The sequence below is a fragment of the Lynx rufus genome, unplaced genomic scaffold, assembly GCF_022079265.1.
Source record: "Lynx rufus isolate CCGP_SWC_20201006 ecotype Redwood Valley unplaced genomic scaffold, mLynRuf1.p SCAF_7, whole genome shotgun sequence".
Classification (NCBI taxonomy): domain Eukaryota; kingdom Metazoa; phylum Chordata; class Mammalia; order Carnivora; family Felidae; genus Lynx; species Lynx rufus.
Window position 1 is genome coordinate 85,747,246 of NW_025814889.1, and position 27,512 is coordinate 85,774,757.

The window sequence follows — 27,512 nt, forward strand, 5'->3', positions numbered from 1 at the left end:
AAGTCAGAGAAAGCTTAGCGCTGTCTTGTAAAGCAGCAAGGAGTATAAAGAAAGCCTCAGGGTGGGGGAGCTCTTCCCTGGCTGAGGGAAATTCAGAACAAATAGGAGTGAATCGCCTGGAACAGAGTGGTACCCAGTCAGGCAGGACAGTCTCTTGAGAAGATGGGTGGATGCCAGGATCTACAAGAGAACAGCAAGGTGGAAACAAAATTAAACTAATAAAATGATTAAAGGTAGAGAAATTAAATTGTCCTCAAATTGCTTGGAATTATCGATATCATCCTTGCCCAGGTGGCAGCAAAATCTGAGTGAAGCCTCCAGGCTTTTAGGAGAAAGCTAAGGGGGAAAAATGGATACAGCGTGCAAAGATGAAAGGGTTCTCATCATTTCGTTACTCTAACTTTGTGTGGTACTAGTGTGTCGTCTGTTCTCAGATGACTGCATTTGCTTCTGTATTTTTGTGGGATTCACAGCCTTGACTAGTACTGTAAGGAAAGGAGAAAGGGAGTGAGACGATTTTCTTTTCTCTCCGTTGGGGATGATGCTTCTTTCTGGTGACCTTCTAGAAGTGACAAGCGGGATCGAACCAATGGATTTATTTTCAGTGGCTCCCGTAGCTCTCATCTAGGTTCTATTTAACTTTGGGTTCATTTTTGTTCCAGTCAGCATCAACTTCATTATCAGCGTTCAGTGCATATCACATAACAATAACATCAGATTCTAAATATGAGGGCTTAAAATTGTGGATTCTGTGGGGCTTTACAGGGAAGTTTCCTGAGAGGATCTTCAGAGTGATTCTTGAGAATGTCATAAAATGGGATGAAAGTAATCACTTCGGCTCTGCCTCCTATTTCAGCTGGGTTTTATTGATCTTTTATAAGAAATGACTGCAGTTAACGGTCCCCACCAATGTCAGTGTCGTAAAATTTATATATAAGTTAGACAAGAGGGATACCTTTTGGAATGTTTGTAAATAGTCAATTCTTATGCATTATTAATGATATCTTCAGTGACTATTTAAAATTCTATCGAACATGTTATTTTTACTGAACAATAATATGATGACCTGATTCCCATTTGGTAGTTGTATAGTACATTTTTTTTTATTTAGGGACATATAAATTGGGCAAATTTGGGAACTAAAAATATATAGTGTATGAATTGAAATATTACATAGTTTTTAAAACACTTTGAATATATCAGGTGCAAGGTGCTGTTTTCACTCTGTTTTGGAAAGATGCCTTCACGTGATTTATTTGCAACACTGAACCAAATTGTCCTGCTTTTATGGGAACATATTCTGTTAAAGAACATGGCAATATGCTTCAATATTTTAATCCTGATCATGAAAAACCATTCAAACACATACCAACCAGGTCCTCTGAGGATCTCATATAATAATTTTTATGGAAACTAAATTGTGATTTGGGAATTGAATAAAATTCTAAGCACACTTAAGGAACTAATACTTGTCCTATAGGAGCCTTCTTGTATTTAAGTACGTGGCCCAGTCCCCTTACATAATGAAATTCCTTCAGAGGATTCTTTCAAAAGAACTTCTCTCATTTCCAAGTTTTTGGAATCTTGGAAAACTTGCTCAAATAATGTCTATCTGTTCATTACTTATTTTTGGAGAGAAAGAAATTTGTATTTCACAAGCTAAGAGAGTCTATAAAATAGGACTATTTTTGTGTCATAGAATCAAATATAAGCTGAAAGGGACCTCAGAGAACACCTAATCCTGCTGTCTTTTTACAAATAAGGAAACTAAGAGCCAGTGTGAATGCCACTTGCTCAAAGGGTTACGGCACTTTAGTGACATTTAATGTGGTCTATGTATTCGAATTTTCCAGTGTTAGATCTCTGTATGTCACATAAAGTAAGATGCAGGATATAGGAGTCATTTTAATCACTTGATCATTTTATATTTCCAACAGACACTATTCCTTTCTATCCAGGCTGATGACAACATTTTATAATATAACCCTTTAAAATGTTTTTAAAATTATTTGATTCCAATTAGTGCAAATAAGAACATTCTCAGTTCTTTATGAGCAATGCCTCTCTAAATACACTTAATGAGAGACAATTTAAGGTTACTAGACCTTCAGAGACCAACGATTCATTTCTTTTCCACCCCTGCCCTCAACTATTTTTTAAACTGAAAGAACTTACTGGTGTCTGACTCAAGCCAGTAAGAGATTTTAAGAAAAAGCACTAAGGCTGCACCCTTGGTTTGGCCTTTTCCCGTGACCTTTTGATTCAGTTTTTGCAATGAGGCAGTGTCTTAATTTGAGAATCTTTTACCAGGCTATCTATCTATAGGGGACGGAAATGTGTCTTACAACCCTCCACGTCCCTGTAATACATGGATTGTCCCTTTTTCCTTTCCACCCTTGCTTGCAAGCAGATCAAATCTATTATGACCTTATTGCCTCTGCTAGTACTTATTAAATGTAACTAGTTAAAACCAACTCATGATACCAACATTCTTTATCTAAATCTCTTGTCCCCAAATGCCAACTGCCCTGTGTGCATTTTCTGCCTTCCAAGATGCCACAGACAAATAGTTTTACCAAATATTTTGCCTCTGCTTAACATAAATTGTCATTTTTCTAATCTCTTCTAACAGGGTCCTTCCTCACAACCATCAGCCTATCCCTAAAGCCAATGCCACACATTTTACGATTTTGTTTTACAGACACCGCCTCAAATTTTGCTGTTCTATCAGACAGCTCTAATATGTTAAGGCTTATGACAATAGATATTTATTTCTTATTCATGCTACTTGGAAACATGGGTCAGCAATAGCGCCGGTTGGCTCCTGGCTAACCTTCAAACATCAGGGATCTAGGGACATGTTTTCATATTAGAAGTAAGGACTATAGGCATAGTGTCAAAACATGCAAACATATTTTATGGTGACTCTTACTGCTTTATATCGCATTGACAAAGCATGTCCAAAGTTAGTGGGAAGGGAGTATATTTTGCTTTCAGAGAAGCAGGGCAAACATGAGTAGACCAGGACAAATAATGATGAAGAAAAAATAAAATTGTCAATCGAATCCATTGCTAAGTGTGTAGTAAAAGAAACAACTGACAACTTGGTTAGGTTTCTAAGAGTTGCACAGCCCTTGCCTTCAAAGCCTTATAGTCCTGACTCTTGATACCATTTCCTGAATGCACTGGATGGTTAATTTTCCGTGGGCTCCAGCTTTTGTTTCCTCTTCCTAGTTTGGCAATTACCAACTGCATGTCTCCTGAAGTCTCCTGGGAAGTACAGAGCTGAAATGGGTGGAAGGCAGAGAGCCTAGGCAAGTGACAAGAAGCAAAGCAGAATTGGAACAGGCAAAATAGATAGTAGGGTGGAAAAAGGGCGGCAACGTGCACACTGCCAGTGGTTCAGGATTGCAGAGTAACGTGAAGATAGTAGGAAGCGTACAGTTCTTAACTCTGAGCGCCTTGTCCTAGAGTGAAACAAGTGCAGCAGGTAGACTTAAGGAAAGATACCCGACATGATTGGCTTTCAGTTCATTGTCTGCAAAATGGAGACAATAGCTACTCAATAGAATTATGAGAAAATACAGGTCAAAATGTCAGGTGTCTTAATCAGTGATGCTTACTTGTAATTTAAGAGGTAACAAGAAGTGTTATTTACATGGGTAATTGGTAGTGAGAAAATGTAATGTATATCTAAACTGATACATGGAGACCATCTCTGGGTATCCTCTTTACAATACAAAAGCCTCATCATTTCATTTAGGTATAACTAAAAACAAAATCATATAAAGCAAGACAAAAGGAAACAAAAACGGAGGAAAGGTCTCTAAAAATATAGCTTCCAATTTCACTCTATTACTTACAATAACCATATTTGAATTGGTTGTGTATGAGTTAAAATTAACCTATTTTTCAAAGCAGACATAAACCCCAAAATTAGGGCAAATAATTAAATGTGTAAGATTAACTTAAAGCATTTTATATAGTAAGATATTATAATAAGTGTTATTCCAAACTAGTATAGTTAAATATATATATTTTTTACCAACCTCACCCCAAGACTATGACCTATGTGTTGTTGTTTTTTTAAAAATAAATATCCATTTTTGAGAGAGAGAGAGAAAGAGCAGGACCAGGAAGGGGCAGAGAGATGGAGACAGAGGATCCAAAATCCTGATATGGGGCTCAAACTCACAAACCCTGAGCTCATGACCTGAGCTGAAGTTGGACGCTCAACTGACTAAGCCACCCAGGTGCCCTTTATGAGGTCTTTTTAAATGCATCTCTTTTGTCATATATTTTGAATTTTGCTATCATACACATTTTTAGCATCGTGTTTTCACTGAACATTATATAATACATATTTCCCTTGTTACTGCACAATTTTTGTAATTATCATTTAATGTATGTATAACAGTTTACCAAGCGAATGGCAGTGACATATGTTCAACCACTTCCCAGCATTGGTCATTTAAGTTGTCTTTACTTTCCCCATATTATAAATACTATTACTCAAGGGCGAGAGGATGCAGGTGTTGTAGAATTGGGTTACAATTCTATTGGGGGACAAAGAAGTATGTCATAGATGGAACTAAAACAGGATTCTAAAAGAAGCATTGCTTCACAGGAAGCTTCAGCCACCTGGTGAGCAGAGGAATAAGGGAGCTTATCTTGGTGAAATGGAAGACCATGTTACTTCATGCCTCTGGCTGGGTTGATTCACCTTGCTCTGGTACTGTATCTTAATCCTGCCCTCAACAGTATTGTATTTTATAGAAACTTCTAGGAGATTCTAGCATATTTCTCAATCTCATCCTTGGTATCAGGAGATCTTACGGGTTTTTTTCTTTACTTAGTTTTTTAAAGTGGGCTTTGTAATAGAAAAGTGAGAAGGCCCTGTAATCTTCCTGGAAATCTTCAGGAATTTTTTTTTAACACCCCTTTCTTAGTGCCAGTTAATTACCTTCCTTTCAAATTGAGGAAAGAAACAAATACCAGAAAATCTTTGAAGACTAAATGCATAATGGAAGACCCAAAACTCTGTAAATATAATTCCATTTTTCCAGGTTGACCAGAGAATGTCACTAAAATATAAGAGGTAAAAAAGATAATGTCGGACAGCATCCTGCCCCCGGTACCGAGTTTTATCTTAGTCTGTTAAGGCTGCTGTAACAAAATACCGTATACTAGGTGGCTTATAAATAACAGAAATTATTTCTCACAGTTCTGGAGACTGGGAAGTCAAAGATCAAGGTGCCAGCAGATTCAGTGTCTGGGTAGGGCCCTGTTCCTGCTTCATAGTATCCTCATTCGACAGAGGGAGCAAGGGAGCTGTCTCGGGGCCTCATTTAAAAGGGCATGAACTGTATTCATGAGAACTTCACCCTGGTGACCTAACTGCCTCCTATAGGCTCTGCCTTCAAATACCGTCACCATTTGGGATTAGGTATCAACATCTAAATTTTGAGGTAACACAAGCACTCAGGTTCTAGGACCATATGAGGTATATTGCAGATTCTAGGGATTAGACATGGACATCTTTTGGGGGGCCCCTATTCAGCCCACTAAAACTGCTTTTACACAATTCTAAAGTATAGGATTAGAAATTGGGAATTGCTTGGTGTGGGATGTCCATTTCCAATTCTTTATAAATAATTATGGGCTGGTTCATATTATTTTTTATAATTTGCCCATTATAAAAACATCTTCAGTTAGTTTGACCTTTATTATCAATTAGCATTCTCAGAGTCCTTTTAACTACAGCAGTAGTTCACATCTAAAAATAGGTTTTGTGTTACTGACATTTTGTGGGCCATGCACTATTGATATCTCTCTTGTCTAGTTGTCAAAGTAAATCAGTCTATAGGATTTAAAAGATGGTCCATCTGGAAGAATAAAATAACCTCTCAGCATTAGATTCCCATTTTAATTCAATTACCTGTTGGAAAAGAGAAGATTTGGTTCAGTTTAATTCCTATTGTAAAATTGGGTGAGTTATCATCTAAACTTAAATATCGTACGTTAATTTGACACAACTCTATCCTTTTGTATAAGAAAAAGGAAACAGAAAGCAAAAAGTCTTCTTCATTATTCTTTAAGGAACATAGTAATCCCTTTACGTGAAAACACAGCCAAGGTAGGATGTGAAGAACAAGCCATGCTTTATCTATGGGCTATCTAGATGAATTTATAATGAAGCCAATAGTCTCCTAACATCAATTGATTTAATTTGGGACTCAGTTTCCTGAGAATATTATTTCTGGACTGTATTTTGCAACACAGACTTCTGGATGGCTTAGACTATTGATAAGGGTTCATAAAATTGAGGCATCCTGATTTAGATTTGGGTAGTTGAAGAAAAATTATTTGCAAAATATATAAAGGAACATTCTGATATTCTGTGCAACTGAATGAGAAAGGGCCCTAAATATAACACTGGAGTCTACCCATTGATCATCACTAATAGTTATATTATTTCTTTGTACTACATCTTCCTCTCCATAGATTAGTCAACCCATATTGATTGCTAGAAGATAAAGCAAGGTTTTGGGGCTTTAGCATGTCCCCCCACATAAGTTTTTTACTTTAAAAAATTTATTTTTTATTTTTTTACATTTATTTATTTTTAAGAAACAGAGTGAGACAAAGTGTGAGCAGGGAAAGGGCAGAGAGAGAAGGAGACACAGAATCTGAAGCAGGCTCCAGGCTCTGAGTTGTCGGCACAGAGCCCGAAGTGGGGCTCGAACTCATGAGCTGTGAGGTCATGACCTGAGCTGAAATTGGACACTCAACCGACTGAGCCACACAGGCGCCCCCTAAGTTTTTTACTTTATAGCCAGATGTTTTCAGTAGTCATTAAGTCAACCTTTTTGTCAATGACAATGATATATTGTAGTCTATATACTCAACCACGTTATAGAGAGGGTAGATGTAAATAAGCTGAAATAGTGATGAATTCCTAAAGACTTTGAAGGATAGTTGAGGTTTAGAATTAGAGAACAAATATTTGAATTCCAATGGACCAGACAGATAAGGATATATGCAAGAATTGAAATTTGGAAATTCACCATAGAAATAAAACCGAAGGAATGTATTTGTTAGCAGAAAGAGCAGCCTCTAAGTTGCTGTGTCAAAGTGGAATCGGTAACAATGGGCCTAACAAAAATACTAGTCATGGTACCAATTTTATCACTTACTGGACATTACACGTTGGAAAAATCACTTTGCACCTCTAACTCTTCATGCCCTCATCTCTCTCTCTCTCTGTCTCTCTTTTCACAGAATCCAGTGATTTGTTTTGTTTTAGCTTATTTATTTTGAGAGAGAGAAAGAACATGAGCAGGGGAGGGGCAGAGAGAGGGAGAGACAGAGAATCTGAAGCAGGCTCTGCACAGTAAGCAAGGAGCCCAATGGGGGGCTCAAACTCATGAACTGTGAGATCATGACCTGAGCTGAAACCAAGAGTCGGATGCTTAACTGAATGAGTCATCCAGGTGCCCCATATGCCCTTATCTCTAAATGTGATTAAAAACAACACCTCCTCTTCATTTATGGAATTATGATAATTAATTGAATCTTTGGGGGAAAAAATTAAGCATTGCTGTTTTTTTTTTTTTTTCATGCATCCTGTTGTAAGTAAAAGCCATCATGAAACAAGTGGCGTATGTGAGAACTGCTAAGAAACCAAATTAGCTGAGAGCATAGTCCAACTTGCACCTATGGTAATTAACCCAGCTTTTGTAGGGACACATAAGCTTTATGCCTTCTTGGACTTTAGGAAACAATCTCCAAAATAGTTGCTTTCCCAAATTAAAAGAAAACCTTCCCATATTCTTAAGGATTGTTGATCTTCTACTATTTTTTTAGTAGGGCACACAATTCTAAAACACTGCTTTTCATTTTTAAAACTAAAGACTGGAGTACTTGGGTGGCTCAGTGGGTTGAACATTTGACTTTGGCTCAGGTCATGATCTGACAGTTCATGAGTCCCGAGTTGGGCTCTGTGCTGACAGCTCAGAGCTTGGAGCCTGCTTTGGATTCTGTGTCTCCCTCTCTCGCTGCCCCTCTCCTACTTACACTCTGTCTCTCTTTCTCTCTCTCTCTCTCTCTCTCTCTCTCTCAAAAATAAATAAACATTAAAAAAATAAGAAAAAACCTAAAGACCAATATATGGGTTGTATGGATATAAATATATTTGCATAAACATGTATTAAAATATGATAGTTTTAGAGATGTAGAGAAAGGGGTGTAAAGTAGATTAATATAGTTATAATTACCAAGCAGGAAGTTATAACTTACTGGATTTTTGGCCAGTTTGTTGAAAAAGCCATGCATATGCGTTGGTCTTTCTGTAAGAAAATGGACCAGTCAGGTTAAAGCACTGTGAAAGTTTTGTAGAAATGTTAGATGGCATTTAGAATGTGGACTTGTCAAGATTGCTTGTTGTGGCCTCTCTGCTGACCTCCATAAAGCATGATGATAATTAAGCAAGGACTGCAAGGTCGGAGCCCAATTTTCAGGAATGCCTCAGGCTTTCCTCTGAGGCTTTGCCCTGAACTCAGGGCAGTTCTCTGTGCCAGAGGAAACGGACAGAAACTGTATTTCGTAAAATATAAGAAGGGTTTTCTGCATTCGGATGGGCTAGTTACATGTAGTAGGATGGGGCTGCCATCCCTAGATTACCTGGCTTAAAGTTACCAAGGCTCCCAAGGCACCTGGTAAGACCAGAACAGATGTTTCTCCTCGCTGCTGTTACCCCAGACCTGGGAGACCCATTTAGCATGAACTCTTTTTTCCTAGTCTAAGACTTTAATTCCAGCCTTATCCATTTATCAGATTTTATTCTTGACTTTATAATCCCCTAAGTACTCTTCATTCTGGTCCCCACCCTCAGTTTCTCACTGACTTGGCAACTAGATCACAGGCTTTGCTCATCCTGTCATACAAATCTCATTTGTATGGTCTGGTGGCTCTGTTGCCTGCCTTCAACACTTTAGATACAGCAGCCTTGGGTGCAAAACAGGAAATTGATTATTTAATTGAAAGAGTTGACTTTTTCTCAGCTTTAATCTGGGCAAAGGAATGTCTAACCCAAACAAAATAAACTCTAAGTACTAGCTTCTATATATTCAGCACAAGATTCAAGTTGAAATAATAGTATTTGATGTATTAGGGAATTTTAGCCTATTTGTCTGTCACCCAGATCTGATTAGGAAGTTTTAATTCTAAATCAGAAGGTCCCTAAAATACTTTTATTCCTTTTCACGACCCAGTCTGTCTCATTGTGAGACATATATATTATTGGTAATATTTCCCATAATGCTCTTTTAAACTTTGTTTCCTTTGTCAATAGATATTTTCTTTAATTGAATTTTACAGCAAATTATTTAAATGAGTATAGGAAATTATTTGAGTGACAGCTAATGAATGCCAATAAATTTCCTTCTCATATTGATAGATATGCAATCTATTATTTACTTTTTTAAAAATGCCTAGTTCTTCATTTTATACTTATACATTTTTTTTCTCACACATGTATGTTTGTCATTTTGTTCATACTGTAGTAATCCAATTGATGGGTTGACAAAGAAATTTTGCTAATTATTAAAACATGGTCACATGTTTTCCTGGGATGATTAAAGCTAGTGGCTTTAATGAGGCTTATGGGATTGAATTATACATGTAACCTTTGTTTTTTTCATTTCTTTAGGAAATACAGAGTCTGCTCTACTCTCCCCTTTGCATTGCCTTCACATATCACTTCAAAGAATAGTGACTAGGCTTAAAAATTCCACGGATAATCCAAATAAATCTGTTCAATTTGGCATCTATCAACAGGTAAAATTATACTTTTAATTCCTATTTTTTCTGATTATTTCCACAAACAAAAGGAAAAAGACACAACAGCTATAAGTTGTGTAAAATATTAACAGAATTGTGCACAGGAAACTAACGAGACCATTGAGTGTGTGAATTGGATCTGACTTAATCAACTCAGGAGTTTTTTAATACCGAACAGGTTGGGGGCACCTGCATCCGACTTTGACCCAGGTCATGATCTTGTGGTTTGTGAATTTGAGCCTCGCATCTGGCTCACTGCTGTCAGCACAGAACCCACTTGGATCCTCTGTCCCCCTTTTTCTCTGTCCCTCCCCTGCTCACGCACACGCTCTAAAATAAATAAACATTAAAAGAAATAATGAACAGGTGAAAGTGGAATATTTCAAGGGCTAATTGGTTAGGCTGTACTTTGTAATGATTTAGTTAAGAGATCATGAGATATCAATTTATATGGAAAAAACTAAACAGCTAGGAGATAAGAAAGTGAAGAGGTATAAATGGTGCCTCTCAACCTGGAGTATGTGGTTATAATTAAAATAGAGCAAATGTGCTGTAAACAGATAACAAAAGATCGCATACTAAGATAAACTGGTGAAAAAATAACAATACAAAACAAGGATTGAGGAGAAAAAATATTTCAGTCATATAATCCTTTTTTGTTAAAAATTTTTATTTTTGAGAGAGAGAGAGAGAGAGAGAGCGAGCACATAAGCAGGGGAGGCACAGAGAGGAAGGGAGAGAGAATCCCAAGCAGGTCCCATGCTGTCCGCATGGAGCCTGACTCGGGCTTTATCCCATGAGCTGTGAGGTTATGACCTGAGCCAAAATCAAGAGCCAGATGGTTAACTGATGAGCCACCTATGCCACCTATATAATCCTTTTTTTAAGGGCCTTTATGAGCATAGATTCCTGTCTATACAATAGAAATCCTAACATCAACCTAGCTTATTAGTAAATTTCAGTATTCATATTCATAACATGATTTGAATATTAGTAAATTTCAATATTCATATTGATATAATGCTTAATGATTTAAAAGTGTATTTAAGATTATTTAGAAATGTTATTTTTGAAATGATAAAACAAATCATTCAGTTGTATTTCTGAGTGTTTACAATAGCAGATGTAATAAAAACTGTAATAGTTTAAACTCATGAATTAATAATGAAAGACAGATTCTTTTATGCAAACAGGAAAATTGCAGAGAACTGCTCTACCTATTTTAGGTTTCATTTTTATCATTCTTCCTATGTGAATTTCTGAAAGCAAAGTCCTTCAGTATAACTATCAGCAGATTATAAAGTTTTAGAATTTAGACTATTTTCATTCAAAATCTAAATAAAAAACACATATAAAAGATCACTGAAAGTATCCCTGATGTAATCTGACATTAAAATAAAAAATCTGTCTCTGTTTTTATAGATATATGTTTAGTTTTTTGGTAGGTTTTCTGAAAACAGGTGGCAAAATTAGTTTTTATTAACTCATTTCCAACATTATTTTACTAACAGAAAATTGCTTCTCTCTCTCCTCTGCATTGCAATTGAAATATGTTCACAAGTAACATGAGAGTTGTAATAAGAAGACACTGAGAAAGGCTGGCAATTGCAGCAAAAGCTAAGCAAACAGCTTTACAAAGAAACATTGATGTTAGGCAACCAAGGTGTTTTAAAGTTAACTTCAGTTGTATTAAGTATGTGTGATCATTTCTTCCACAGGAGAGTGGGTGCTATGTACCATAAAGTTAGCAGTTAAGTGTTCCTAGTCATATCCAGAGAGAAAGTCCTTTCTTTTAACAAACAATAACATGCCATTCATCCGTTTGAAAGAATTTCATTGCTATGAAAAAATGCATAAAATATATCATTCATTAAATGGTAGCACCATTTTGAGAAGAGTGGTAATGTCAATTCATTAAAACCATATAATTTCTAATGCTATGAGTCTAGAAAACAGATGCATGTGAAATATTTTTAAGGGTTCTCAATTATTAAAAGAAAAGTTCTAAAATGTATCTAATGATCTAATATTTCTACTAATTTAAAAATCTATTCTTTAAAATCTATCAGATTTAATACATGGTCCTTTAAAAATTTTTTTTAATGTTTATTTGTTTTTGACAGAGAGACAGAAAGAGTGCGAGCAGGGGAGGGGCAGAGAGAGAGGGAGACACAGAATCTGAAGCAGGCTCCAAGGCTCTGCGCTGTCAGCACAAAGCCTGACGTGGGGCTTGAACTCAAAGACCGCGAGATCATGACCTGAGCTGAAGTTGGACGCTTGAACCAACTGAGCCACCCAGTTACCCCATACATGGTCCTTTTTAAACTTTGTAAAGAAAATACTAAGTATTTTGGATTAAAAATGTAATCTGGGTTTTCTTTTTAAGTTTTTATTTATTTACTTCAAGAAAGAAAGCACAAGTGGGGAAGGAACAGAGAGAGAGGGAGAGAGAGAGAGAATCCCAAGCAGGCTCCACAGTGTCAGCCCAGAGCCCAAAGCAGGGCTCGAACTCATGAACTGGGAGATCACCACCTGAGTGGAAATCAAGAGTCAGACATTTAAGCTACTGAGCCACCTGGGACGCTCAACCAACTGAGCCACACAGGAGTCCCCAAATGTATTCTGTTTTTAAGTGATAATAGCTCTGTTTTTACTATGTTTAGAAATCAGATTGAGATAGCTTTTATTTTGGAGTTGGTACTTCAGTATAGAACTGAAACCGTTGAGTAATTTTTATTTCTGTAAGTGAATTAAATGGTTTCAACTTTTAGCCCATAGCAAAGTGACATACCTCATTACATTTTTTTTGTTAATTTTCTGAGTATAAGAGTATTAAAAAGTGTTCATGCAAAGTTATATAATCGTAGCTATAACTGGAATATACTATTTTGGTGATTATCAAGAGTAATGTATGAAAATGGAAATATGGTTTCAACTGTTATTTCATTTTCTTTAAACAGGTTATTTGAATTTCAAATAGAGGAGCAGACATGCCACCCCCAGCAGGTGCCCCACAACATCCACCTCCTGATGGAGGATGGGGCTGGGTAGTGGTTGGAGCATCTTTTATCTCCATTGGATTTTCATATGCGTTCCCCAAAGCAGTCACGGTGTTCTTCAAAGAAATTCAGCAAATATTCAACGCTACCTACAGTGAGATAGCCTGGATATCATCCATTATGCTGGCTGTTATGTATGCAGGAGGTAAGTTTTCTGGTAATAAATGGAATTGCCAATTAAGAAAACAATTCTTCCATACCACAGTGTTTTACATGTAGTGTCTTGGTGTATATATTGTCACTTAAAACCAATCAAGCATATAATTCCAAATGAATTCTTAATAATTTTGTTGATTCCACCTCTTGAACTATTCACCTGAATCTGAGTATTACTAGAGTATTTATTTGAACGATAATTTCTTTGAACAAACTAAGATTCACTAAATTATAGAATTTCCGAGGGAGCTACCTTTCCACTTAATTTGGAGTGAAGTCTATACTGTAGTGTCAGTATCATTTCCTACCACTGCTACAGTTGGTAGAAATGCTTTCTTCTTAATGAGAAATAACCTACAATTGCTGACAATCTATAAGCCTAGGAAGTACTTCACTTTCAGCTGCAAAAATGGAGTGTTATCAGTACATTCTGGATCCATTCAGGTTTGTGTGATCAAAATAATTCCTTATCTCTGTCGTACTCATTAAATATGACAGGTTTTAATTTAAATGGTTGCCTGAAAATTATCTCGTTACATTCCTTGTTTAAATGAGGGTAAGATTCATGAAGGATAAAAAATAAAACAAAGTACCGTATCACTTCTGAATATTTTTTAAAAAATGGAATTATTTGTGCATTATTATGTAAATTATTTTCTTTAAATCAATCTCAACAGCAGACTAGACTGTCTCTAATTTTTTTAAGTCATTACTTAAAATATTTAGGTTTTTGAGTTTTCATTTTTCAACTGGATACTTGATTTTAAGATACAGATGTAGGCTTAGAATATAAGCACTAAGAGAAACCATACAAATCATTTAGCACAGTTTCTTACTTGGCAGTTGAAGGTAATATGGCTCATTAGTGATAGGGAGATACCATTAGAAATAATATTCAACATTTATTAGTATTTACTTTCACATAAGTTCTCTCTAAACACTTGTTATGTATCATATGATTTAATCCTCTTAACAATATGTGAAATAGGTATTATTTTCTCTCCATTATATAACTGAGGAAATTGAAACATAAAATAGTTTCCCAAGACAGACACCTCATTAGTGGCAGATGGAAATTGAGGCTCAAAACATTGTCACTATGCTCTTATGCCTTTCTCATTTCTTCCTCTCTGCCTCTAGAAAGTGATAGAGCCAGATCTAGGCCAGGCCTTCTACTGACCTGATTCAGTGATACCTCCACCGAGGTCATTTGTCAATGGCATATGATTATTCTGTAGGATATTGGTCTCTTTAGTGTGCTACCGAGGTGAAAATTTTATCCTCCAATAATCCTGTGTGTGTGTGTGTGTGTGTATGTGTGCACATGTGTGCTCATGTTGATATGTGTTTTCCATTTTCTATATGTCACTGATTTTACATTAATCCAGTTTGCCTTTCTTAGCTTTTTAGTTAGGTTAAATTGCTGCATTTTTTGTTCTGGTACCAAAAGGAATCTTTAAAATGCTACTTGGGGGGCGCCTGAGTGGCTCAGTCGGTTGAGCGTCCGACTTTGGCTCAGGTCATGATCTCGCGGTCTGAGTTTGAGCCCCGCATCGGGTTCTGTGCTGATGGCTTAGAGCCTGGAGCCTGCTTCGGATTCTGTGTCTCCCTCTCTCTCTGCCCTTCCCCTGCTCATGCTCTGTCTCTCTCCCTCTGTCAAAAATAAATAAACATTTAAAAAAATTAAAATGCTACTTGGGTGGATCAGTGAAAACTTCTGCTTCTAAAACACTTTCTGAGTATCTCCTTTGGACAGTTACTTTAAGGAATATAATTATAGTATTTCTGATGACTATAGAAACAGTAGATACTGTGCACCCTGTCTTGTTCCTCTGGCAGAGGGTCAGGTGTTCTTTAATAACACTTCACTAGAACTACACACAAATTCCTCTTGTCCTGAGCTACAAAATGTGCTAATGTTAAGATATGAATTTTTCCCCTTCTTAAATACAAATGAAACAGATTCCTCTAGAAGTCCATTGAATTTGAACATCAAAATTTTTTGTTGAATAGGTAGTTGACTAACTCACAAGCAAGACAAAAATTTGTATAACTTTTAGATTAACTCAAGTCTTGACTTTATTACTTTTAAGCAAATAACCCAAAAATCCCAGTGCCTCAAAGGAATTTATTTATTGCTCAAGCAATGTTTCATCTAGTGGCTCTGCCATCACCTGAGACTTTGTGGTGTTTCTAAAATCTGTTCCATTTGTCTGGAGAGAATGAACACAGACATCATGGAAGAACATGTGGAGATATTTTAGGGCCAGGCCTGGAAAGGATAAACAGCACTTCTGTAATATTCCACTGGTCAGAATTTGTGTGTGTGTGTGTGTGTGTGTGTGTGTGTGTGTGTGTGTGTGTGTATTTTTCAAAATTTTATGTAAATCCAAGTTTGTTAACATAGTGTAATAATGGTTTCAGTAGTAGAGTTTAGTGATTCATCACTTACATATAACACTCAGTACTCATCCCATCAAGTGCCCTCCTTAATCCCTTCACCCATTTAGCCCATTCCCCCACTCACAACCCCTTACAGCAACCCTCAGTTTGTTCTCTTTGTTTAAGAGTCTTTTATGATTTGCCTCCCTCTCTATTTTATCTTATTTTTCCTTCCCTTCCCTTATGTTCATCTGTTTTGTTTCTTAAATTCCACATATGAGTGAAGAAATCACACGATATTTCTCTGACTTATTTTACTTAGCATAATACGCTTTAGTTCCATCCATATTGTTGCAAACGGCAAGATTTCATTCTTTCTAATCATTGAGTAATATTCCATCGTGTATATATATGTACCACATCTTCCTTATCCATTCGTCAGTCGATGGACATCTCGGCCTTTCCATAATTTGGCTAGTGTGGATAGTGCTGTTATAAACATTGGGGTGCATGTTCTCTTTTGAAACAGCATAAGCGTATCCTTTGGATAAATACCTAGTAGTGCAGTTGCTGAATCATAGGGTAGTTCTATTTTTACTTTTTGAAGAACCTCCATATTTTCCAGAATGGCTGTGGCAGTTTGCATTCCCACTAATAGGGCAAAAGTGTTCCCCTTTCTCCACGTCCTCACCCACATCTGTTGTTGTCTGAGTTGTTCCTTTTAGCCATTCTGACAGGTTTGAGGTGGTATTTCATTGTGGGTTTGATTTGTATTTCCCTGATGCTGAGTAGTATTGAGCATCTTTTCATGTGTCATTTGGCCATCTAGATGTCTTCTTCAGAAAAGTATCTCTTTGTGTCTTTTGACCATTTCTTCACTGGATTATTTGTTTTTTTGGTGTTGAGTTTGGTAAATTCATTATAGATTTTGGATACTAACCTTTTATCAGATATGTCACTTGCATATATCTTCTCTCATTCCATAGGTTGGTTGCCTTTTAGTTTTGTTGATTGTTTCCTTTGCTGTGCAGAAGCTTTTATTCTTGATGAGGTCCCAACAGTTCATTTTTGTTTTTGTTTCCCTTGCTTCCAGAGATGTGTCTAGTAAAAAATTGTTGTGGCTGAGGTCAAAGAGTTTGTTGACTGTTTTCTGTGCTAGGATTTTGCTGGTTTCCTGACTTACGTTAGGTCTTTCATCCATTTTGAATTTTTTTTTTGTGCAGAGTGTAAGAAAGTGGTCCAGTTCATTTTTCTGCATGTCCGTGTCCAGTTTGCCCAATACCATTTGCTAAAGGACTGTCTTTTTCCCATTGGTTATTCTTTCCTGTTTTGTAGAAGGTTAGTTGGCCATATATCTGTGGGTCCATTTCTGGGTTCTCTATTCTGTTCCATTGATCTATGTGTCTGTTTTTGTGCCACTACCATACTGTTTTCATGATTACAACTTTGTAATACAGCTTGATGTCCAGAATTGTCATGCTTCCAGTTTTGGTTTTCTTTTTCAGTGTTTCTTCTTTCTTTTTTAATATGAAATTTATTGTCATATTGGTTTAAATACAACACCCAGTGCTCATCCCAGCAGGTGCCCTCCTCAGTGCCCATCACCCGATTTCCCCTCCTTCCCACCCCCCATCAACCGTCAGTTTATTCTCAGTTTTTAAGAGTCTCTTATGATTTGCCTTCCTCCCTCTCTAACTTTTTTTTTCCCCCTTCTCCTTCCCTATGGTCTTCTATTAAGTTTCTCAGGATCCACATAAGAGTGAAAACATACGGTATCTCTCTTTATCTGTAGGACTTATTTCATTTAGATAACACTCTCCAGTTCCATCCGCGTTGCTACAAAAGGCCATATTTCATTCTTTCTCATTGCCAACTAGTATTCCATTGTGTATATAAACCACAACTTCTTTATCCATTCATCAGTTGATGGACATTTAGGGTCTTTCCACAATTTGGCTATTGTTGAAAGTGCTGCTATAAACATTGGGGTACAAGTGCCCCTGTGAATCAGCATGCCTGTATCCCTTGGGTAAATTCCTAGCAGTGCTATTGCTGGGTCATAGGGTAGATCTATTTTTAATTTTTTCAGGAGCCTCCACACTGTCTTCCAGAGCAGCTGCACCAGTTTGCATTCCCACCAACAGTGCAAGAGAGTTCCCGTTTCTCCACATCCTCGCCAGCATCTATAGTCTCCTGATTTGTTCATTTTAGCCACTCTGACTGACATGAGGTGGTATCTCAGTGTGGTTTTGGTTTGTATTTCCCTGATGATGAGTGACGTTGAGCATCTTTTCATGTGTCTGTTGGCCGTCTGTATGTCTTCTTTAGAGAAGTGTCTATTCATGTTTTCTGCCCATTTCTTCACTTGATTATTTGTTTTTTGGGTGTGGAGTTTGGTGAGCTCTTTATAGATTTTGGATACTAGCCCTTTGTCCGATATGTCATTTGCAAATATCTTTTCCCATTCCATTTGTTGCCTTTTAGTTTTGTTGATTGTTTCCTTTGCAGTGCAGAAGATTTTCATCTTCATGAAGTCCCAATAGTTCGTTTTTGCTTTTAATTCCCTTGCCTTTGGAGATGTGTCAAGTAAGAAATTGCTGCGACTGAAGTCAGAGAGGCTTTTTCCTGCTTTCTCCTCTAGGGTTTTGATGGTTTCCTGTCTCATGTTCAGGTCCTTTATCTATTGTGAGTTTATTTTTGTGAATGGTGTAAGAAAATGGTCTAGTTTCATTCTTCTGCATGTTGCTGTCCAGTTCTCCCAGCACCATTTGTTAAAAGACTATCTTTTTTCCTTTGGATATTCTTTCCTGCTTTGTCAAAGATGAGTTGGCCATACTTTTGTGCGTCCAATTCTGGAGTCGCTATTCTATTCCATTGGTCTATGTGTCTGTTTTTGTGCCAATACCATGCTGACGTGATGATTACAGCTTTGTAGTAGAGGCTAAAGTCTGGGATTGTGATGCCTCCTGCTTTGGTCTTCTTCTTCAATATTACTTTGGCTATTCAGGGTCTTTTGTGGTTCCATACAAATTTTAGGATTGCTTGTTCTAGCTTTGAGAAGAATGCTGGTGCAAGTTTTACTGGGATTGTGTTGAATGTGTAGATAGCTTTGGGTAGTACTGACATTTTAACAATATTTATTCTTCCAATCCATGAGTACAGAATGTTTTTCCATTTCTTTGTATCTTCTTCAATTTCCTTCATAAGCTTTCTATAGCTTTCAGCATACAGATCTTTTACATCTTTGGTTAGGTTTATTCCTAGGTATTTTATGAGTCTTGGTGCAATTGTGAATAGGATCAGTTTCTTTATTTATCTTTCTGTTGCTTCATTATTAGTGTATAAGAATGCAACTGATTTTTGTACATTGATTTTTATCCTGTGACTTTGCTGATTTCATGTATCAGTTCTAGCAGATTTTGGAGTCTGTCAGGTTTTCCATGTATAATACCATATCATCTGCAAAAAGTGAAAGCTTGACTTCATCTTTGCCAATTTTGATGCCTTTGATTTCCTTTTGTTGTCTGATTGCTGATGCTACAACTTCCAACAATATGTTAAACAACAGTGGTGAGAGTGGACATCCCTGTTGTGTTCCTGATCTCAGGGAAAAAGCTCTCGGTTTTTCCCCATTGAGGATGATATTAGCTGTAGTCTTTTCATAAATGGCTTTTAATATGTTTAAGTATGTTCCTTCTATCCCGACTTTCTTGAGTGTTTTTATTAAGAAACTATGCTGAATTTTGTCCAATGCCTCTTCTGCTTTGATTGACAGCATCATATGGTTCTTTTCTTTTATTAATGTGATGTTTCACATTGATTGATTGGCAAATACTGAACCAACGCTGCAGCCCAGGAATGAATCCCATTTGTTCATGGTAAATAATTCTTTTTATATGCTGTTGAATTTGATTTGCTAGTATCTTGTTGAGAAATTTTGCATCCATATTCTTCAGGGATATTGGCCTGTAGTTCTCTTTTTTTGCTGGGTCTTGGTTTGGTTTGGGAATCAACATAGTGCTGGCTTCATAGAATGAGTCTGGCAAGTTTTCCTTCCCTTTCTATTTTTTGGAACAGCTTGAGAAGGAAAGGTATTATCTCTGCTTTGAATGTCTGGTAGAATTCCACAGGGAAGCCATTTGGTCCTGGAGTCTTATGTGTTGTGAGATTTTTGACAACTGATTCAATTTCTTCACTGGTTATGGGTCTGTTCAAATTTTCTATGTCTTCCTGTTTGAGTTTTGGAAGTATGTGGGTGCTTAGGAATTTGTCCATTTCTTCCAGTTTGTCCAGTTTGTAGGCATATAATTTTTTCATAGTATTCCCTGGTAGTTGCTTGTATTTCTGAGGGATTGGATGTAATAATCCCATTTTCATTCATGATTTTATCTGTTTGGGTCCTCTCCTTTTTCTTTTTGAAATGTCTGGCTGGAGGTTTATCAATTTTGTTTATTTTTTCAAAAAACCAACTCTTGGTTTCATTGATCCGCTCTACAGTTTTTTTAGATTCTATATTGCTTATTTCTGCTCTGATATTTATTACGTCTTTTCTTCTGCTGGGATTGGGGTGTCTTTGCTTTTCCACTTCTATTTCCTTTAGGTGTGCTGTTAGATTTTGTATGTGGGATTTTTCTTGTTTCTTGAGATAGGCTTGGATTGCAATGTATTTTCCTCTCAGGACTGCCTTCACTGCATCCCAAAGCATTGGGATTGTTGTATTTTCATTTTCATTTGTTTCCATATACTTTTCAATGTGTTCTTTAATTGCCTGGTTTACCAATTCATTATTTGGTAGTGTGTTCTTTAACCTCCATGCTCTGGAGGTTTTCCAGAATTTTTCCTGTTGTTGATTTCCAGTTTCATAGCATTGTGGTCTGAAAGTGTGCATGGTATGATCTCATTTCTTTTATACTTATTACAGGCTGTTTTGTGACCCAGTATGTGATCTATCTTGGAGACTATTCCATGTGCACTCAAGAAGAAAGTATATTCTGTTGCTTTAGGATGCAGACTTCTAAATATATCTGTCAAGTCCATCTGATCCAATGTATCTTTCAGAGGCCTTGTTTCTTTACTGATCCTGTGTCTAGATGATCTATCCATTGTTGTAAGTGCAGTATTAAAGTCCCCTGCATTTACCACATTCTTATCCATAGGTTGCTTATGTTTGTGATTAATTGTTTTATATATTTGGGGGCTCCCATATTCGGCGCATAGACATTTATAATTGTTAGCTCTTCCTGATGGATAGACCCTGTAATTATTATATAATGCCCTTCTTCATCTCTTGTTACAGCCTTTATTTAAAGTCTAGTTTGTCTGTAATTCTGGCTACTCCAGCTTTCTTTTGACTTCCAGTGGGATGATAAATAGTTCTCCATCCCCTCACTTTCAATCTGAAGGTGTTCTCAGGTCTAAAATGAGTCTCTTGTAGACAGAAAGTAGATGGGTATTGTTTTTTTATCCATTCTGATACCCTATGTGTTTTGGTTGGATCAGTTAGTCCATTTACGTTCAGTGTTATTATTCAAAGATACGGGTTTAGAATTGTTGTGATGTTTGTAGGTTTCATGCCTGTAGTGATGTCTCTGGTACTTTTTGGTCCTTGCAACATTTCACTCACAGAATCACCCTTAGGATCTCTTGTAGGGCTGGTTTCGTGGTGATGAATTCCATCAGTTTTTGTTTGTTTGGGAAATCCTTTATCTCTCCTTCTATTCTGAATGACGGAATTGCTGGATAAAGGATTCTTGGCCGCATATTTTTTCTGTTCTTCGCAGTGAAGATTTTCTGCCATTCATTTCTGGCTTGCCAAGTTTCATTAAGTAGGTCTGCTACTACCCTTATGTGTTTACCTTTGTATCTTAGGGACCATTCATCCCTAGCTGCTTTCAGAATTTTGTATTTTGCAAGTTTCACTATGATATGTCATGCAGATCGATTCAAGTTACCACTGTAGGGAGTTCTCTGTGCCTGTTGGATTTTAATGCCTGTTTCTTTCCTCGGATCTGGGAAGTTCTCAGGTATGATTTGTTCAAGTACACCTTCAGCCCCTTTCTCTCTCTCTCTCTTCTTCTTCTGGCATTCCTATGATACAGATATTTTTCTGTTTGATTGCATCACTTAGTTCTCTAATTCTCCCCGCATATTCCTGGATTTTTTTTTATATCTTTTTATCAGCTTCCTCTTTTTCCATAATTTTATCTTCTAATTCACCTGTTCTCTCCTTTGCCTCTTGAATTCGTGCTACGCCGCCTCCATTTTATTTTACACCTCATTTATAGCATTTTTTAGTTCCTCATGACTATTTCTTAGTCCCTTGATCTCTGTAGCAAAAGATTTTCTGCTGTCCTTTGTGCTTTTTTCAAGCCCAGCAATTAATTATGACTATTACTTCTAAAGTTTTGTTCAGTTATATTGCTTAAATCGTTTTTGATGAATTCGTTAGCAGCCTCTACTTCCTGGAGTTTCTTCTGAGGAGAATTCTTCCATTTTCTCATTTTGGAGAGTCCCTGCGGTGGCTCCAAACTCTAGGGCACTTCCCCTGTGCTGTCTGGAGTAACTTGTGTTGGAGGGTGGGGTCATAGTCAGACCAGATGTCTGCCTGCAGCCCACCTCTGAGGCGACAGTCAGATGGGTGTGTACCTTATCTTCCCGTCTCCCAGGGGAAGGACTCACTGTAGAGTAGTGTATCCCCTGTCTGGGCTGCTTGCACACTGCCAGGCTTGTGGTGCTGCTTTGATGGAATCTGGCCAAGGGTGTATTAGATGGGTGGATCCGCAAGGTACACAGGGGTGGGAGGGACAGGCTTAGCCTGCTTTGCAGTTGGTGGTACCCTGCGGGAAGGTCCCTGCAACACTTGATGTAGGCAGGCCCGTGGGAGGGATGGATCCACAGAAGCACAGCATTGGGCATTTGCGAGGTGCAAGCAAGTTCAGGAATGGGAACTGGTTCCTTTTTGGAATTCCAGCTGGGGGATGTGAGAGGGAAATGGCGCTTGCCAGCACCTTTGTTCCTCCCGCCGAGCTGAGCTCTGTCTTCTGGGGCTCAACAAGTCTCCCTCCTGGCGTCGTCTCGCCCTCCCCGGTCTCCGAGAGCAGAGCTGTTGACTTTTAACACTCCAGATGTTAAGTCCCGTCTGCTGTCAGGACTCTTGGAGTCTGGCCTCTCCACTTTTTCAAGCCAGGCTTCGGGGGCCTCTGCCTTGCCGGGCAGGCTGCCCTCCACTGCCCTGGCTCCCTCCCGCCAGTCCGTGTAGTAGGCACCGCCTATCCACCCTTCCTACCCTCTTCGTGGGCCTCTTTTCTCCACTTGGCTCTGGAGAGTCCATTCTGCTAGTCTTCTGGAAGTTTCCTGGGTTATTTAGGCCGATGTGGGTGAATTTAAGTGATCAGCAGGACATGGTGAGCCCAGCGTCCTCCTGCGCTGCCATCTTCCCCACCTAATCTCTTTCAGGGTTTCTTTGGCTACTCCAGGTCTTTTCTGGTTCCATCCAAATTTTAGGATTGTTTGTTCTAGCTCTGTGAAGTATGCTGGTGTTCGTTTGATAGGGATTGCAGTGAATGTGTAGTTTGCTTTGTTTTAACATTTTTAAATATTTGTTCTTACAATCCATGAGCATGGAATGTTTTTCCATTTCTTTCTGTGTTTTTCAATTTCTTTCATAAGCTTTCTGTAGTTTTCAGTGTATAGATCTTTCACCTGTTTGGTTAGGTTTCTTCCTAGGTATTTTATAGTTTTCGGGACAATTGTAAGTGGGATCGATTTCCTTGATTGCTCTTTCTGTTGCTTCATTATTGGTATATAGAAATGCAACTGAACAACTGATTTCTGTGCGTTGATTTTATATCCTGCGACTTTGCTGAATTCATATATCAGTTCCAGCAGTTTTTTGCTGAAATCTTTTGGATTCTCCATGTAAAATATCTCGTCATCTGAGAAGAGTGAAAGTTTGACTTCTTCATTGCTGATTTGGATGCCTTTTCTTTCTTTTAGTTCTCTGATTGCTGAGGCTAGGACTTCCAATACTATGTTAAATAACAGTGGTGAATGTGGACATCCCTGTCATGTTGCTGACGTTAGGGGGAGAGTTCTCAGTTTTTCCCCACTGAGGGTGATACTAGCTGTGAATCTTTCATATGGCCCTTAATGATCTTGAGGGATGTTCCTTTTATCCCTACTTTCTTGAGGGTTTTTATTAAAGGATGCTGTATGTTGTCAAATGCTTTTTCTGCATCTGTTGAGAGGATCATGTTATTCTTACTCTTTCTTTTATTAATATGATGTATCACCCTGATTGATTTGAGGATTTTGAACCACCCCTGCAGCCCAGGAATAAATCCCACTTGATCTTGGTGAATAATTATTTTCATGTATTGTTGGACTTGGTTTGCTAGTGGTATCTTGTTGAGAATTTTTGCATTCATGTTCATCAGGGAGATAGGTCCTTAATTCTTTTTAGTGGGGTCTTTGGTTTTGGAATCAAGGTAATGCTGGCCTTATAGAATGAGTCTGGAAGTTTTCCTTCCATTTATATTTTCTGGAGCAGTTCAAAAGAGTAAGTTTTAAATCTTCTTTAAATGTTTGTTTGAATTTCCCTGGACAGTCATCCAGCCCTGGACTGTTGTTTGCTGGGAGATTTTTGATTACTGATTCAATTTCTGGATATGGGTCTGTTCTGATTTTCTATTTCTCCCTGTTTCAGTTTTGGTAGTTTATATGTTTCTAGGAACTTGTCCATTTCTTCCAGATTGCTCAATTTGTTGGCATATAATTGCTCATAATATTCTCCTATTGTTTGTATTTTTGTAGTATTGGTTGTGATCTCTCTTCTTTCATTCATGATTTTATTTATTTGGGTTCTTTCCTTTTTCTTTTTTATAATCTTGGTAGGAGTTTATCAATTCTGCTAATTCTTTTAAAGAACCAGCTCCTGGTTTCATTGATGTGTTCTACCGTTCTTTTGATTTTGGTATCATTGATTTATGTTTTAAGCTTTATTATTTCCCTTCCTCTGCTAGTTTTGAGCTTTAATTGCTGTTCTTTTTCTGGCTACCTTACGTATAAGGTTAGGTTGTGTATTTGAGACATTTCTTCCTTCTTTAGGAAGGCCTGGATTGCTTATATACTTTCCCTTTATGACCACCTTTGCTGCTTCCCGGATGTTTTGGTCTGTTGTGTTTTCATTTTCATTGGCTTCTACGTACTTTTTAATTTCCTCTTTAATTTCTTAGTTAATCCATTCATTTTTTAGTAGGATGTTATTTAATTTCCAAGTATTCATGGTCTTTACAGTTTTTTTCTTGTAGTTGATTTCAAGTGTCATAGTGTTGTGGTCTGAAAATATGCGTGTATGATATCGACTTTTTTGTACTTGTTGAGGGCTTATTTGTGACCCAGAATGTGATTTATTCTGAAGAATGTTAATTTTCCATGTGCACTCGAGATGAATTTGTATTCTGCTGCTTTAGAATGAAATGTTCTGAATATATTTGTTTAGTCTATCAAAGTATCTGTCATTCAAAGCCATTGTTTCCTTGTTGATTTTTTGCATAGATAATGTGCTCATTGTTGTATTTGGGGTGCTAAAGCCCCTTACTATTATGGTATTATTATCAATGAGTTTCTTTATGTTTATATTAATTGATTCATAAATTTGGGTGTGCCAAGTTAGGGGCATAAATATTTAGAATTGTTAGATTTTCTTGCTGGATATACCCCTTAATTATGATATAATGCCCTTCTTCATCTCTTGTTACATCTTTATTTTAAAATATAGTCCGTCTGATAGAAGTATGGCTACTCCAGCTTTGTTTTGATAACCATTAACATGATAGATGGTTCTCCATTCCCTTACTTTCAATCTGAAGATATTTGGTTCTAAAATGAGTCTCTTCTAGGCAGCATATAGATGAGTCTTTTTTTTTTTTTTTTTTTAATCCATTCTCATACCCTGTGTCTTTTGCTTGGAGTATTTGGTCCATTTATACTTAGAGTGATGATTCAAAGAGATGAATTTCGTGCCATTGTGTTGCCTCTAGGGTTCATGTTTCTGGTAATATTCTCTGGGTCTTTCCAGTCTTTGTTGCTTTTGGTCTGTTTTGTTTTGTTTGTTTTGTTTTTCTCCACTCAAAGAGTCCCCCTTAAAATTTCACGCAGGGCTGGGTTAGTGGTCATAAACTCCTTTAGTTTTTGTTTGTCTGAAACTCTTTATCTCTCTTTCTATTTTGAAGGACAGCTTTGCCAGATAAAGAATTCTTGGCTGCATATTTTTCTGATTCAGCAGGTTGAATATATCCTGGCATTCCTTTCTGGCTTGCCAAATTCCTGTGGACAGATCTGCTATGAACCCGATCTGTCTTACCTTGTAGGTTAAGGACTTTTCTTTCCCTTGCTGATTTTAGGATTCTTTCCTTGTCTGTGTATTTTGTGAATTTGACTATGATATGCCTTAGTGATGGCATTTTTTATTGAATCTAATTATCTGTGTTTCTTGGATTTTGATGTCTGTGTCTTTCCCCAGATTAGGAAAGTTTTCAGCTTTAATTTGCTCACATAAATCTTCTACTCCATTTGCTCTCTTTTCCTTCTCTGGGACTCATTCAATTCAAATGTTATTTCTTTTTAATAAGTCACTGAGTACTCTAAGTCTCATATCATGATCTTTTCCCTTTGTTTCCTTCTTTTTTTCAGCTTTATTATTTTCCATAATTTCTTCTTTTATTTCACTTATTTGTTGCTCTGTTTCATCCATCCTTGCCATCATGGCAAGATCCATTCAAGATTTCATCTCAGTTATAGCATTTTTAATTTTGTCCTGACTAGATTTTAGTTGTTTTATCTCCACCGAAAGGGATTCTCTGGTATCTTCTATGCCTTTTCAACCCCAGCTAATGTCCTTATAATCATGGTTTTCAATTCTAGTTTAGACATCTCATATCTATGCTGATTAAATCCCTGGCCATAATTTCTTCCTGTTCTTTGTTTTGGGATGAATTCCTCCATCTTGTCATTTTGGAGGAAGAAAAAGAATAATAAGATAAAAAAATAAAAGTTAAAAAATTAAAAACAAAACAAAACAAAATCAACGAAAGGGAGCTATATCCTAAGTGTGTTACTTTCTGCTTGTTGAGAAAGAAACAGAAATAGAAATAGAGAAAGAAGATGAAGGAAAAAAATGTTAAAATAATTTAAAATTTTTAAATAATAAAATTGAATAAAACAAAAAAGAATTTGCTCTTTCTGTTTCCAAGAAAGAGAAATAACAGAAAGAAAAAAGAAACAACCTAAGCAAAAACAGAAGCAAAGAAAATGAATAAGTAAACAAACAAGCAAACAGAATGAAACCTGAATAAAGTTTCATCCTGTTTCCCTTATAATTGAAACTTTGCAGTACACTCTAGTCCATAGATTGATTTGCAGGTGGAAGGGGTTTATGCTGGTCTTCTGGGGGATTGCCTGAAGGGCACAGGTGGGTGGGGCTTGGTGTAATAGCTCTGTCACTTGGTTGTGCTGCTTAGCTTACTGGGGTGGAACTGTGCGTGCAGGCACACTAGAAATGAAAATGACTTCAGCTAGCTCCCTCGTCTTATGTGCAAGAATTCCACATCCTCACCAACCCAGGATCAAGCATCTCTCTTTTGTCTCAGGCTTCTGTCCGCTCCCTGCCTCTACCCTGTCTGTGTTCAAGCTGTCTACCTTCCAGGCAGCACCTCCCTCCAGAGTTTTATCTCAGAGGGGGATGTGTTTCAAAACCCCACACTTCAGAGACCCTTGCAGCATGGACCTGCAGCAACTCTCTGGGGCAGTGTCTCCCTGAGCAATGGCTAGATGCTGGCTTGTCTCAGAAAACATTCATGGTTTCACACAGTGGCAGAGGCCCAGAGTTTATGGCAAATCACATCACTGAGCCCGTGTCTGGTTTTGCTGCCCTCAGGCAGTTTCAATATCAGTCAACATGGCTGCTCTCCGGGGTCTGCTGGGACTTTTGCTCATGGGGAGGCCATCTGACCTCTACCAAATGCAATCCAGTCAGGGGAACCGCTTCTCCCTGTGTGACACACTGACCCCTCAGAC

General features: G+C 37.5%; 1 protein-coding gene across 5 annotated transcripts in view; it reads left to right on the top strand.

Moving 5' to 3' along the window:
* Nucleotides 1-27,512, top strand: part of SLC16A7 (solute carrier family 16 member 7) — a 189,530-nt gene that overhangs the window by 86,270 nt on the left and 75,748 nt on the right. For 4 of the 5 annotated variants that reach the window (XM_047065072.1, XM_047065071.1, XM_047065075.1 and 1 more), the window contains 2 exons: nt 9,710-9,837; nt 12,801-13,044. In XM_047065072.1, the coding sequence (XP_046921028.1) occupies nt 12,831-13,044 (214 nt within the window). In that variant the 5' untranslated portion in view covers nt 9,710-9,837; nt 12,801-12,830. Of the gene's footprint in view, nt 1-4,647; nt 4,733-9,709; nt 9,838-12,800; nt 13,045-27,512 lie in introns of those variants that run through there. The other variant, XM_047065073.1, reaches the window with a different exon arrangement.